Source organism: Notechis scutatus, chromosome 1, assembly GCF_049901735.1.
Source record: "Notechis scutatus isolate UNSWTSFEM ecotype Mainland chromosome 1, rNotScu1.2, whole genome shotgun sequence".
Classification (NCBI taxonomy): Eukaryota; Metazoa; Chordata; class Lepidosauria; order Squamata; family Elapidae; genus Notechis; species Notechis scutatus.
Genome location: NC_142009.1, coordinates 241,361,236 through 241,375,135, shown reverse-complemented (window position 1 = coordinate 241,375,135; position 13,900 = coordinate 241,361,236). Strand labels below are relative to the sequence as shown.

Sequence of the window (13,900 nt, the reverse complement as noted above, 5' to 3'; positions counted from 1 at the left end):
TACAATTACAAGGACTGACATTTCTAGATGCTGCTAAAAGGTTTTTAATCCTTTCACAATAAACATAAGAGGAGATCTAAATAAAGTAAAAATGCTATTTTGCACAAATCTTCAGTCATGTTTTGGTTTTTACAACAAAATTCTAAAAGGAACGTTCTGATAAAACTATATATCACAAATAAAAGTTAGTATTACAAGGCATGGTAACTCTACCGTAGTGCAGCATTTCCGTATAATATCAGTTACTTTAATTCTAGGGTGGGAAATGTTTTTCCTCCTGAGGAACCTAGTAAAACAACATAAGCTGCGTCTTACTATTCATGGAATCCACAGTTCTGAGTGCTGCCTTCAAGGGCCCCCCATTCTATGGAACTGGAATACCAAACGCCACACCCACCAGGAGCACATAGGAATGCAAAGTGCATGATTCCAGGCCAAAAAGTTGCAATATTCTCGTTTTCAAGGGAAGAAGCAGAGTTGAGGGCAGCTCTGGTTGTCCCTTAAAAATTATCCTTTCACCCCAAGGGGTGGGGGGGAACTCTGAAGAGGTTGTTTCAGTGATGTTCCATTGTCACTGCCATGCCCCATGCAACCTCCAAGCCGGAAGATTTCTTCACCATTGCATTATATCACTTTGGCTCGCTCAATATCTTATGGAAATGTTGTACTTCACCCTGAATCTTTCAAGCTGGCTGCAGAACAGCTGCAAATGATTTGCCTAACCCAGTGGTTCCCAAACTTTTTCAGTCCACCGCCCCCTTGGTGCTACAAACTCATCCTCAATGCCCCCCACCCAGGGGCGGGATTCAAATTTTGTGGGCCTGGCCTAATTTGAGGGTGTAGTTTGCTGGTTGTGTGACTGGGTGGGTGTGGCTTGCTGGTCACGTGATTGGATGGGTGTGGTTTGGTGACTGGCAAACCAAATACAAGTGGTCCTCACTTAATGGCCAGTTGCTTAGCAAGTGTTCTAATTTATGACTGGCCTCCCCAGTACTACTTGACTTGTTTTTGGAGTTTTGACAGCCATGCACACATACACACACACACACACACACACACACTCCCTTCTAACCCTGCTGGAGCAGGTCATTGGACTAGAATCGGCAATGCATCCCTAATGTATCTAAGATCTAAACATAGTTGAGTATGTGTGTGATAGAGTTCCCAATGTCAGCCCTCTGGATTCTTTCTCTCTCTCTCTTCCCCTCCCCATCTTAAGAAAACCCTTAAAGTCAGTGTTGACTCTTGGTGACCACTCCCTGCAGCTTTTTTTTGGCAAAATTGCAAAATATGGAAATGGTTTGCCGTTGCCTCCTTCCTAGGGCTGAGAGTGACTGGCCCAAGATCACCCAGCTGCTTTGTGTCTCCTGGTTTCTAACTACACCAGACTGACTATCTTTGACCCTAACAAGCAAATACTGAGAACCACAAAATATTGCTAGAGAAGATAAAGGCCTATCGAGTCAGGCTTCCAGATTTTTCAGTAGCCAATTAGATATCTATGAAGATCTCAGGTTTAAGAAGGGCATGGATGTAATAACTTCCTCCATGTTATTTCATAAAAGTAGTATTGAATGCTATGTTTGATCCTAAAGGCAGAATATAGATATTATATAATTTATTGTTCTTTCAAGTAATCTAGGTTGATAATAATCAGCATCATATAAGGAAGCTAATCCCACATTTAAGATATGCATTTGAAGAAATATTTTTGTGTTTGTTTAGTGAATCTTCCATTTATTTGTATTGGATTATTCTAAGTACTAGGTGTGAGAAAATAAGATAATTTCCTTTCTGTAAATTATCTCCACCCATACATAATTCTACATGCCTCCATTTCATACCATCACATTTTTTTCTAAACTAAATAGGCGAAAATATTTTAATATTTCCACATAGGGGAGCTGCTTAGCTTCTTGATAATACTAGTTTCTCCTTTCTGCATTCTCCAGTTTTTATAGTGTCCCTTCTGAGATTTTTGCAATCAAAACAGTCACAATATTTAAAAAATGATTACACGATACATTTTTATAAGACATAATAGTATTGTCAGTTTTATTTATCTCCCTTTTCTAATGATCCTTTACATGGAATTTATCTTTTTTCACAGTTGCTTCAGACAAAGTTGATTTCATTGACTGATATCCATCATAGACTCAGGATCTCTTTCTTGATCAGATCCACTGATGTACAAAAGAAATTAGCTTTTTTAAAAAATGTAATGTGTAACATTCAATATTTTCTAATTTAATACATATACTTCTAGTTGGGAGAAATGCTTTTAGATTAAGCTTCCAGTTGATTTTTCTTCAGTTAGTACCAATTTTTTTTCATTCAAATGGTTTAAAGGGTGATGTAAATATTTTTTTTGTCTTAATTTCTTTTCTTGCCTAGTTTTTATGATAAGAAAAAAGCTGTCCATGAAGCATTGTGTGATAATATTGATACACGTACAGTCTTGGAAGAGCTGCGATCATTGGTCAGTCAATGTAATTCCTACATTGCTGCAAAGAAAACTTCCCGACAGATGCCAAATAGAATGTTGCTAGAAAATATAAGCATTTATCTTACCCACATATTTAAGGTATGGGATTTTGAAGAAAGTTTTCAAATTTGGCCATGTATTGTTTATTAAAGATGTATGTTAATGGTTAAGTTTTTTATTATTTGGATTAGAACTTTTGATTTGATTTGATTTGTTCTGGTTTAGAATACAATTGGCAATTACTTATATGAAATGAAAAATGAGTTTTGGGGTTTGAATGACTAAAAAAGTCTGCTTTCTAGAAATAAATGCCTTGAGGTTCATTAATACTGCTTGCTTGCTTACTTACATGCCTATTTCCTTCCATACTTACTTACTTACTTACCAAATATTTTATGATGCTGTAACCAAAAACTGTCTTGGAGCAGTCTATATTTTATTAATTCAGTAATAAGGTTAAATGCATAAGTAATTAATGTATTAATCTTGATGTAATTAATGTATTAATTACATCAATGTAATTTTGATGTAATTAATGTAATCTTAAGTAATTAATGTATTAATCAATAGGCAATACTATTTCAGGAGCAATTAAAATTTGCATCCTGCCCAAAGGTGCTTTAGAACTTTTTCTCCCTTCTTGGAGAAGTTCCTGCTTGAAGAAAGGATATCCAGTCCTCTGCAGGAACTTTTCTTGGGAAAAGCCTATAGAGGAGAAAAGAAATAGATAAAGATAATGCCATCTGACTCTACCAAATAGTTGACATCTATCTACAAGAATTTATATTGTTATTCCACTGTATGTGTGGAATATGGAACCAGGCATGGTAACTCAAATTTCATTCACATTATTTTTGATAGACATTTCTAACACTTAAAAACTACCTTCCAATAAGTGTGAATCTGTATATTCAGATTTGTATAAATTTCCTTTGCACAGGTCTTCGGTGCAATAGAAAGTGAGGAAGGAATTGGTTTCCCAGTTGGAAGAAATGCTCATGCGTTAAATGTAAGTGGAAAGCATATTTTGCTGATCTTGTAGCTATTCATGGTTTTTAAAGATTGGACTAGACATTGAAGCAAGCTTTTAAGAAACATTGTGGTGGTGGTGGTAATAATAGTAGGAATAATAGTGTATTTTATCCTCCTTTTTGTTTTGTTACACACACACAGACACACAGGAGAGGAAGTTCTTCCTGCCATTTAACAGGAAATAGCAACCAATGGATATTAATTTTTAAAAGAAAGGAATATGAAAGATATAATTGATAGAAGAGAATGTACACATACATAGACACACACACATATATTATTCTTTGAAATAGCAGGCTTGTATTATACAACCTTGGGTAAAATTGTATTTTTTCTCCTCCCATTGTTTAATCAGATATTTTTTAAAAACGCATTCATAGTGATAATAGAAAACAAATCAGATCTAATGGTAGAGATGTGAAGTTCACCTTATTTTGTTCTAGGTTAAGATTGGCAGAAAATGTTTTCTAACTTGTTTAGGAAGATGATGTATTCTGTTTAAAAGACTGAGCACTTTGTTAAAACCACAGTGCTTTTTACTAGTTATGCTTCATTCAACACTTTAGATAGCAACCAAGCAACCCATGACCCATTGGCTCATTATTTCAGGGATGTTTACTTACCAGATTCCTCAATGCCTTCAACAATGGCAGAGTTTCTAACATACTGCCTTAACTTGAAAAGTTGGGATACTTTCAGAGATTTCTGCCTTGCGAATAGTCCATGTTGAATGATATAGCACAGTCAAACATGAGGAGTTGATGACAGGAAATATTTTATAACATTTTGTATTATATCATGAAACGTTTTATAAATTTCAATTCCATGGAAATTATGGATCCTGGATTTTTTTATGCATTCTGTAAGCCCATTTGTGGTACCTTGGTTCACAAATTGTTAGCCTACAATGCACCATCTTACCCAGTAGATGTGTGCAGAAAATGGCACTAGATCTAGTAACAGAAAGGAATCAAATGGCACAAATTGAAATTCCTGGGTATGTGCTACAATAAAACAAACTTAAATCTATTGTAGCCTGGATACAATCGTCACAGAAGAAATTAGTGAATACCAAAATAGTATTTGTCAATATCATGGCAGTACAACTATCTTTTGTTCATCAATGTAACATCCGACTGATACTGATATTGTGAATAGTGGAATCATGAGAAAGCTGCTTTTGTTCACGTTAAGAGCCTCGTTCAAATAAACAATTTTATTCCAAGTACTTACAGACACAAGAGGCTTGCACTAGTTTAGCCAGAATATGGCAATAATGCAAATGCTTTGTTTAGATACACTAGGGGAACATGTTGACATCAGAAAGAGCTCTCCAGCATTCTCGTTTCCAACAATCACAGGATATCAGATATTATCAACAGATAAGACCCATTGCTTGAAATGGGATGGGGGGGTGCGCATTGTGGGTTTCTTCTTTTGGACCATGCTCTGTCACATATATTTCATCTTTTCCAAAAGGAAGAATGTAATATTTAAAAGATATCCAGTCTTTTGTCATGCCTGAGTGCCTTGCATTATGTTGTCTACCTGCGCAACAGGTAGTCCTTGACCTATTACCATTCATTTAGTGTGACCGTTTGAACTTCCAGTGACACTGAAAAGTGACTTGTCACTGTTTTCCAAAACGACGACCATTGCAGCGTTCCTGTGGTCACGTGATCAAAATTCAGATGTTTGGCAACTGGCTCACATTTATGATGGTTGCAGTGTCTCGGGATCATGTGATCACCTTTTGTTCCCTTCTGACAAGCAAAGTCAATGGGGAAATCAGATTCACTTAGTAACAATCTTGTGATTCAACAACTGCAGTGATTCACTTAACAACTGTGGCAAAAGAAGTCATAAAATGAGGCAAAATTCACTTAACAACTGTCCTGCTTAGCAACAGAAATGTGTGTCTCAGTTGTGGTCATTAAGTCAAGGACTACCTATATAAAACTCAGGTATGATAAGCTCCTTTGTGTCATTCATTCACCTCATTCAGATAACGGTTCTAGAAATCCACTTAGTTTGTAAGAAAATGGATAAAAGTCGCGTAGGAAGAAGATGGTATTTAAAATGCCTTTTTTTTATACTGCAGCTTGAATCTACAGTAATGCCGTATCTTCATGTTTTATCTGAGTTCAGAGAAGGGGTAAGGCAAATTGCCAAGGGAAAAAAAGGTGAGATTTTTCTGGTTATAAATAGGCATCTATACAAATTATATGCCACTCTTTCAAAAGGGAATCCTTTCTTTGTTTCCACATACAACTAACAATTCAGTCCCTCCTGCAAACTGTGCAAATAGATAAGAGCCCTTTCAGTCACAAAGTGGGCATGTTTTGAACGTGATACGCTGCATTTACATTCAGGCTTACTTATTTCAGTTTGCTATTAGAAATAACTCTCAATTTTTATTGCATGGTGGTGGGTTAATTGATGATTGCATGAAATTTTATTATTTTAAAGCATACTTATGAAGGAAAAAAAAAAGGAAGCGTACCATATTTCCTCACTCCCTGGCTGTATTTGCTTGGGTTGCCCAGATTCTATAGCCTGCTGCACAAAGCATATTTTAATGGCTGAGACACAATATCAAGGCAAAGAATCTTAACTATAACATGCCATTACCTGCCATAATATGACTCCTTTCCTTCTCCTGCTTCTAGGCATTGCAGAGCTTAATAATTTAAATGTGGAAATCTCATTTTGAAATCATTAGTGTTGTAACAAAGATTCATGCACTGCTGATCTCTTTTGTTTTTAGTCCAGAAGAATTTAACTAGGATATTATGTGATATGTAAATAAAATATTTTTATTAACTGAACAAAAACATCAAAACTGGGAACTTTGAGAGTATAGACTTTATTATCAAAGACTTTATTTGGTTTTTAAATGTTTAGTTGATAACTGAGATAAAAGAAAATTCCTCAAATTATAATATCAGAACATTGAGAAGCATTTAAAGAAAGAAAACCTCTTGTTGCAAAATCTCAGTGTGATATGGTTTGGAGATAAGGAACTTCAATTCACCTATTGGCTCCTGCACCTTTTACTTCTGTGGACAAAAGCAGTTCCAATGATGTATTTTTAAAAGAGCGTATAATGTTTTATTGTGCTTTATTTGGTGCAATTTTAAACATACTTACTAGTTAAGAATTGAGAGAATTTAAGTGATAGGAAGTCTATTTAAGATTGCAATTTTAGCAATTTCACTGGAATAATGGAAGTTTATTTATGCAGGGGGTTAAATTGTATAATTGTATGGATGTTTCCAAATTCAGTCTTCAGTTCTGACTCTTGAAATGAAGGATTCTTGGCTGAGATATGAAAAATTGCTGCCAATCAGAAAAGGCTGTACAGAGCTAAAAAAAAACAAAAACTCCAAATATATATAATGAGGCATCTCCTGTAAAGTTTCAGTCATTCCATTTCTCAGATTGCATGGTATACATTGTTTCCTCAAATGCTTATTCCTTTAAAACAACATAGAAACATTTAGCAAGATCATATCATGAAGAAAACCCACTGAAACGTTAAGAAAAGACCTTTACCTTGATGTCTAGCTGACCAGAGAAAATATTTTACTTAAATTTCAACATTTTCATTTTCCTTGTAGTGTTAGAAGTTCTGCAGCTTTGCGATTCACTTCGAGATGATATCCTTCCAGAGCATGGAGTTCGGTTTGAAGACCATGAAGGTAAAGAATTGCCTTACCTCTCTGTCTTGGCTTCTCTTTTCAGTTGCTAATATGAAACACCTCAGTAGCAATCGAACTGTAGTAATAACATGTAAAAGCATTTAAAGTATCTTTTTTTATTTTCCCCTAGGACTTCCAACTGTGGTCAAGCTGGTAGACAGAGACACCTTGCTAAAAGAAAGAGAAGAAAAGGAAAAGGTTCTACATTTTATTCTTCAAATTATTTTTACATACATTTAATTTTAATAATCCATCACTTATACCTGAGTTAGGAACAGAAATGTAGTCAGGTGTCTATACTTGTTTATATATGAGTACAAATTTTACTAGGGATTTGGGGGCTAATCCACACATATTTGCTAGAGCAAGAAAATGCTCCCTTAATCTACATATGACATCATGAGGGCTATGCCCTCATAATTTCATCCCAATTCCATTCCTTGTGTGCTGCTACAATTGTTCATCCATCTTGTAGCTGATTGTCTTCTTTTTCCTTCCATCATTCCCAGCATTATAGACTTCTCCAGAAAGCTACATCAATGTGACATTCTGACCAAGTGTCCAATTCTAATCCATTGATTTCTAAAATGACAATGTGCAGTCAACTAATTTAATATTTTACTGTGTTGTTTTCTCATGTTCATGCTTCTTCCAGTTCATATTCCCCTGCAATCCAATCTTTGCCACTTCAGATTTGCTTTTCCTTCATGACGAGACATCCCACATCTAGCTGTGACATAACACCATTGGCACTCCAAAAGATCCTCAACATTTCCTCTGTCATATATTGTCATCTTACTTGAGGGGCCTACTATCCAACAGTATATTATCAGACACTTTTTCTTGGAAAAACATGGGACTGGTTTACTATTGCCTTCTCCCATGTGAGATGATATTTTTGTTGTCATTAGTGTGATCTTTCACCTCTAGCATCTTCCTATATAATTGCTACCCCAGTATAGATGATTTGAAGGATGGGGAATATATGCATATAGTATAATTTTACTGTTTTTAAAATAGTAATTATTCTTTATTATGATTTCACCTAGATTGAAGAAGAAAAGAAGAAGAAAAAACAAGAAGCAGCTAAGAAGAAACAAGAACAAGAGGTAAATAACCTATATCATGAACTGAATGGTAGATAGCAATATCAGTCACTACAGACTTTGAAGATAATTTTGTTTTCACTCTCTGTCATTCTACAGTGTAAAGACTTTTGTGCTTTCACATAGTATGCTTGTGATATTAATGTGAACATTTATTTCTATCTGAAGTTTTTGAAGTGTTGATCAAACTTTATTTTTAGCCAAAGGTTGGGTATGTTTATTACAATGTGAGCTACAAAAATGTGGAATGGTACAGGTAGTCCTCAACTTACCCTCAAAATTAGGACCAGAACTTCCATCGCTAAGCTATGCAGATGTTAAATGAGGCACATCTAATTTTATGACATTTTTTGCTGCAGTCATTAAGCAAATCATCACAATTGTTAAACAAATCAAATAGTTGTTAAATAAATCTGGTTTCCCAATTGATTTTGCTCATCGGAAACCTATAGGAAGGATGCAAATGGTGATCATGTAACCCCAGGATACTGCAAATGTCATAAATACATGCTGTGCCAAGCATCCAAATTTTGAACATGTGACCACAGGGACACTGTGATGGTCATAAATGTGAGGACTAGTCATATGTTAGTTTTTTCAATACCACTGTCATCTTGAATGGTCTTTAAATGAATTGTTATAATTCAAGAACTATTATGTTATTAATTTATTCATGAATTATAAAATCTACTTTATATTACAGGCAGTAAAACTTGCAAAAATGAAAGTTTCACCTGGAGAGATGTTTAAATCTGAGCACGACAAGTATTCCAAATTTGATGAAAATGTAAGAATACTGTAATTTTTAAAAAATACACACAAACATTTGATTCAGGATTCAGGAATGAGGGAAAAACTACTCATAAAAAGTACTCATAAAATAATCCTTGTGATTATTTCAAATGTTTAAAGTGCTTAACAAATGTAATTAATTATAATCCTTATAATGCAGCAATTTTGAAAGATAACAGCACCAATATTAGCCACCATATGTAATTGAGACGACCAAAAATGGCTTGTTCAAGACCATCCCAATAATCATTTCATTAATATAAATATTTGAAACTGAATCTCTTCACTCATTTACATTGAATGAATATTTTCTAGGGGCTTCCAACCCATGATGTAGAAGGCAAAGAACTCAGCAAAGGACAGATGAAGAAATTAAAGAAAATGTATGAAGCACAAGAAAAACTGTACAAGGAATTTCTTCAAATGAATCAAAATGGAGTTGCAAACTGAAAATAAAATTTGGACAGTATTTTTCCCAAAGAAATTCAAAAGTTGGGTAACATCAGTGGAAGTAACAAGTTGTTTCTGCACGAGTCATACTGTGCTCAGATATATAATGTAGTTGCAGGTATCAATAAAACTTTTGTTACAGTAATAACATCCATGTAACGTTTATGCAACAGAATCAACAAAAACCTAATTTCATTTTAATCTGAAATTTCACTTATTTCTAAACACACTCAGAGAAAAAGGCTACAAAAAGATTTGTCTTTAGGAAAACATGCACAAAGTATGTGCTAGAAAAAGATAAATGTATTACATTAGGAAACATACTAAAAATTACGTTTTTAAAAGTACTTTAAAAAATGTGCAGGACTTTTCAGGTAGGTTTGTTTTGTAAAGGAAAACTGATAAATGTCTGGTATTTAAATCAAAATGAGAAAAATGAGAAACTGAGCTAATGTATAAAACAAATTCAACATTCCCTAGAATTAATTAATTATTTCTCTAATGAATGACATGATGAGTTGAACAATATTTTTTAGTGCAAAATCTAATTTCACGTATATTTTTTCAGGAATGGGTACCAATTTATTCTCTGTAACTCACTCCAAAACTGTAACTCTTTGCATGTCTTTTTGCAGATTAATAGATTAATAAAATAGGATATTAAGTAGAATCCAAGAGTGCTAAAGAGCAAGTTGCAAGGAATTGAAACATTATTGCAAAAACTGTTCTTTAAACATAGACTCAGAAGCATAGATCCATTTTTTTGCTGTAATTATAGCATTTGTACATAATTGTCAGATTGTTGTTATAACCTGTGAACAACTCAGAATACGTTCCCACCCAATTCTACTAAGAGTTAAGGTTGTTATGGTCCTACTGAAATTACTTTATAACTCACTAAAATTTCACAGGTCACTCTGATTTTTACAAACTAAGGTCAACATTTCAACAAAATTTACATTTATTCTTGAAAAGTTCCATCTGATTTGCTGCCTGCCCAATAAGACTCTACCACGTTGAATTAGAATAATTTAAATACTTTGCAATAACAACAAATGTGCAGAAAATGGCATTTTCACCTTGTGTGCCAATTGCACTCTTTCCTGGATGGGTAGACCTTCTTCATAGTCACTCGTTTAGTCGCTTCCCATTTGGATTACTGCAATGTGCTTTATATGGGGCTTCCCCTGAAGACCTCTCAGAAGCTACAAATCAGCCAGGTCAGATAAGGTAGGCACACTTCAGGTTCCTTCCCTGAAATCTTGCCACCTATTGGGACCCTGGAAGCATTCCTTTTCCATGATTGCCCATACCTTATGGAACGCTCTGATGATTCACCAGATTCACCAGACCCCCACACTTTAGTCTTTCAGAAGACCTGGCTTTTTACCCAGACAATGAAAATATTGAGTGTTGGATATGAAGCATTCCAAGAGGATGATTGACTTGCCAATTTTGTTTTGATTTTATGGTTTCAGATTTTATGGTTTTATAGTTCTTGGTTTTGTTATTGTGAGTTATCCAGGGTTGTGTTTTAAAATGGGTGGCTATGTAAATCTTTTAACTAAGAAAAATGACTGATAGCCTATTGCTGTGTTTAACGCACCATAGCAAATCTATAAACTTAGTCTTTGTGGTATGCTATAAAAGGGCCTGATATTTCTTCAGAAGAAGATATACTGTTTCTGTGGTTAACCAATATGCAGTATAATGAAAAGTAAAATAAGCCAAAAGAAATTAAATGTCTTCAAATGTATAAACTTGACCTCTAATCAAAGACCTCAAAATAGACCATGTTGCACAGAATCATATCTTGCAGCAGATTATGTTAGACATCTCTCCTCCTTCAGCAACTGTTTTCAGAGAACCAATAATATCTAAGAATAGATTTTGAGGGATTCTATTGTGTCACTACATATTGCAAAATTTTGATACAGAATCTAATTGTGAAATGTAAAATGCTTAAATATTTGATCTGAATATAATGTGAAAAGTCACCCAAACCAGCTTACAATAACCTACAATTTCCATACTTATGAAAATAGTTGCATGTATTAAAAGAACATTAGTTCAGTAGATAGATGTGTTCAGCTGTGCTCAGTAGGTTCAGCTCTACTGCTTGCTCCTAAATAACTAACAACCCAGTGCTTTCTGCTGACATTTATGTTCTGCACTGCAAGCCTCTGAACATGTCAAGGTCAGTTCACCTTTCCCCTCTAGGGACTCATAAATGCCATCTCCTTTATTTAATAGGGTTATGTTTATTGTTTGTTGAGATGGTATGAAAAGCTACATTGTCTTCAGAGGTGATCAGTCAAAACAATTTGTATTTTAGTAAATACACTGTGTTTTAAAAAACAATGAAGATATTTTTATTTATTTTCCTTAACAGATATTCCACAACGCTGAGTCTCTCGGCAGCTTCTGATATATTGCAATGTGAATGAGATATCACATTATTTTTTGGCAGCAAAAGCTAAAGTCTTTGCCGCCAAAAAATAATATGATACTTCATTCACATTATATCATCTCTAATCCTTAGCCTTTACTCTTCAAAACATACTAGAAAGAAGAAGAAAAAACTAAATATAAATACAAATGCATTAATATTCTCATGAGCAAAAAATACCCTACAGCAGTGATCCCCAACCTTTTTATGCCGCGTCACCGGTAACAACTCCTACGGGCATCGGCTTGGGCGCCGCCATCTTTTTCATGAAAAAGTGCTTCCGGTGACCTCACCGGAAGCACTTTTCATCAAAAAGAGATGGCGCCAGCCCAGTGAGCTTTTCCAGGTAGAAATGGCTTTCTACCGGAAAAGCTCATCGAAAGATGCGCAGCCTCTCTTTTGATGAAAAAGCTGCCCGGTGAGCTTTCTCCCGGAAAAGCTCACCGGAAGCACTTTTTCATCAAAAAAAAGATGGCGGCGCCCAGCAACCAGCGGCCCGGTAGGACTTGTTCCGCGGAGTGAGAAACTGGCGGCCGCAGGCCAGATGCATCATGTGCAGGCCATGTCCACCCCAGCTCCGAGAAGGGAAAAAACATTGATACATCACATGACAGCAACGTGAGACAGAGGGTGTTCCAGACCATGATCAGATCTGTTTTGAAATGACAATAGCTTGGTTCTCAGTGATAACTCTGACATACACTGCATTCAACTGGACCATTTTTGAAATTGTGTCTTCTTTTCATGGCTGGGCTTACACAATATTTTGAGCCTAAATATTGGATAGATTTGCAGAACCAACTAATCTGCAGTAGCTAGTTGGTCATTCAATGCATGTGATGCATATGTCGCCTGTGTTTCAGGTTCCTAAATCCAAAAAAGTGCAAGAAACGTATTCCTGGGCTTCTGGCTCTTTCAAATAGAGTTGCAAATTGGATATCAGTTTAGCAGTCTAGATATCTAATGGCAAACCTTAGTTGGACTTTTTAATGTCAAAATACCTATAAGAGGTTGTCTGCTGAATTCTCCCTGTATAATAATCTATGTCAGGAGGAACCTTCAGCCATACTGTCTCTTAAGCATATTACTGATTCTTCTTTCTGTGTGAATTGGCCCAGTGGTGGGATTCCATTTTTTTACTAGCCGTTCTGTGGGCGTGGCTTGGTGGGCGTGGCAGGGAATGATCTGTAAAATCTCCATTCCCACCCCACTCCAGGAGGTTACTGCAAAATCCAATTCTGTCCCCACCCCACTAACCTGCTTTCCAGCTTCGTTCTCCTTTGCAGGGCAACAAAAGACCCAGCTGATCAGCTGGGACTCGGGAGGCAGAGAATAGATGGAGGTGGGGCCAGTCAGAGGTGGTATTTGCCAGTCCTCTGAACTACTCAAAATTTATGCTACTGATTCTCCAGAACTGGTCAGAACCTGTTGAATACCACCTATGAATTGGCCTGGCCAAGCAACATTATAGACTGCTTTAAATTGACCAATACTTTCAGGTAATATGAAATTAGTACTACTTATTGCATCCAATTTAGGCTTGATGGCTTATATATGTCTACATAAAACTCATAAATTGGCCATCAAAGTACCATGTTCATGAGCGTGCCTTTAATGTCAGGCAATGTAAAATATTACTGTTCAAATTTTCAGAAATAAATTGCCTGAAACATGATGTTCTAAAAAATAATCGATGCAGAATCTAAGGAACTCCTTAATGGAAAGTTTGGAGCAAAAAAGATACTGTGTTTTTGTGAAATTGTTTCTGCTTTGAGACTCTTGGGAATCTCTCTTAAGGGGAAAGGGGCCTCCAGTTCAATAAGTTAATGCATAAATCTTTCTAAGGTATAAACAACTTCCATGTACCAGTTAATTTATTCAGTTC

General features: G+C 35.5%; 1 protein-coding gene across 2 annotated transcripts in view; it reads left to right on the top strand.

Moving 5' to 3' along the window:
* CARS1 (cysteinyl-tRNA synthetase 1) overlaps positions 1-9,716 on the top strand; it is a 44,461-nt gene extending 34,745 nt beyond the window's left edge. For both annotated transcript variants that reach the window (XM_026668295.2, XM_026668294.2), the window contains 8 exons: positions 2,395-2,584; positions 3,426-3,494; positions 5,619-5,700; positions 7,138-7,218; positions 7,349-7,416; positions 8,268-8,327; positions 9,028-9,111; positions 9,432-9,716. In XM_026668295.2, the coding sequence (XP_026524080.2) occupies positions 2,395-2,584; positions 3,426-3,494; positions 5,619-5,700; positions 7,138-7,218; positions 7,349-7,416; positions 8,268-8,327; positions 9,028-9,111; positions 9,432-9,566 (769 nt within the window). In that variant the 3' untranslated portion in view covers positions 9,567-9,716. The remainder of the gene's footprint in view (positions 1-2,394; positions 2,585-3,425; positions 3,495-5,618; positions 5,701-7,137; positions 7,219-7,348; positions 7,417-8,267; positions 8,328-9,027; positions 9,112-9,431) is intronic.
* Positions 9,717-13,900: the final 4,184 nt, after the last annotated feature.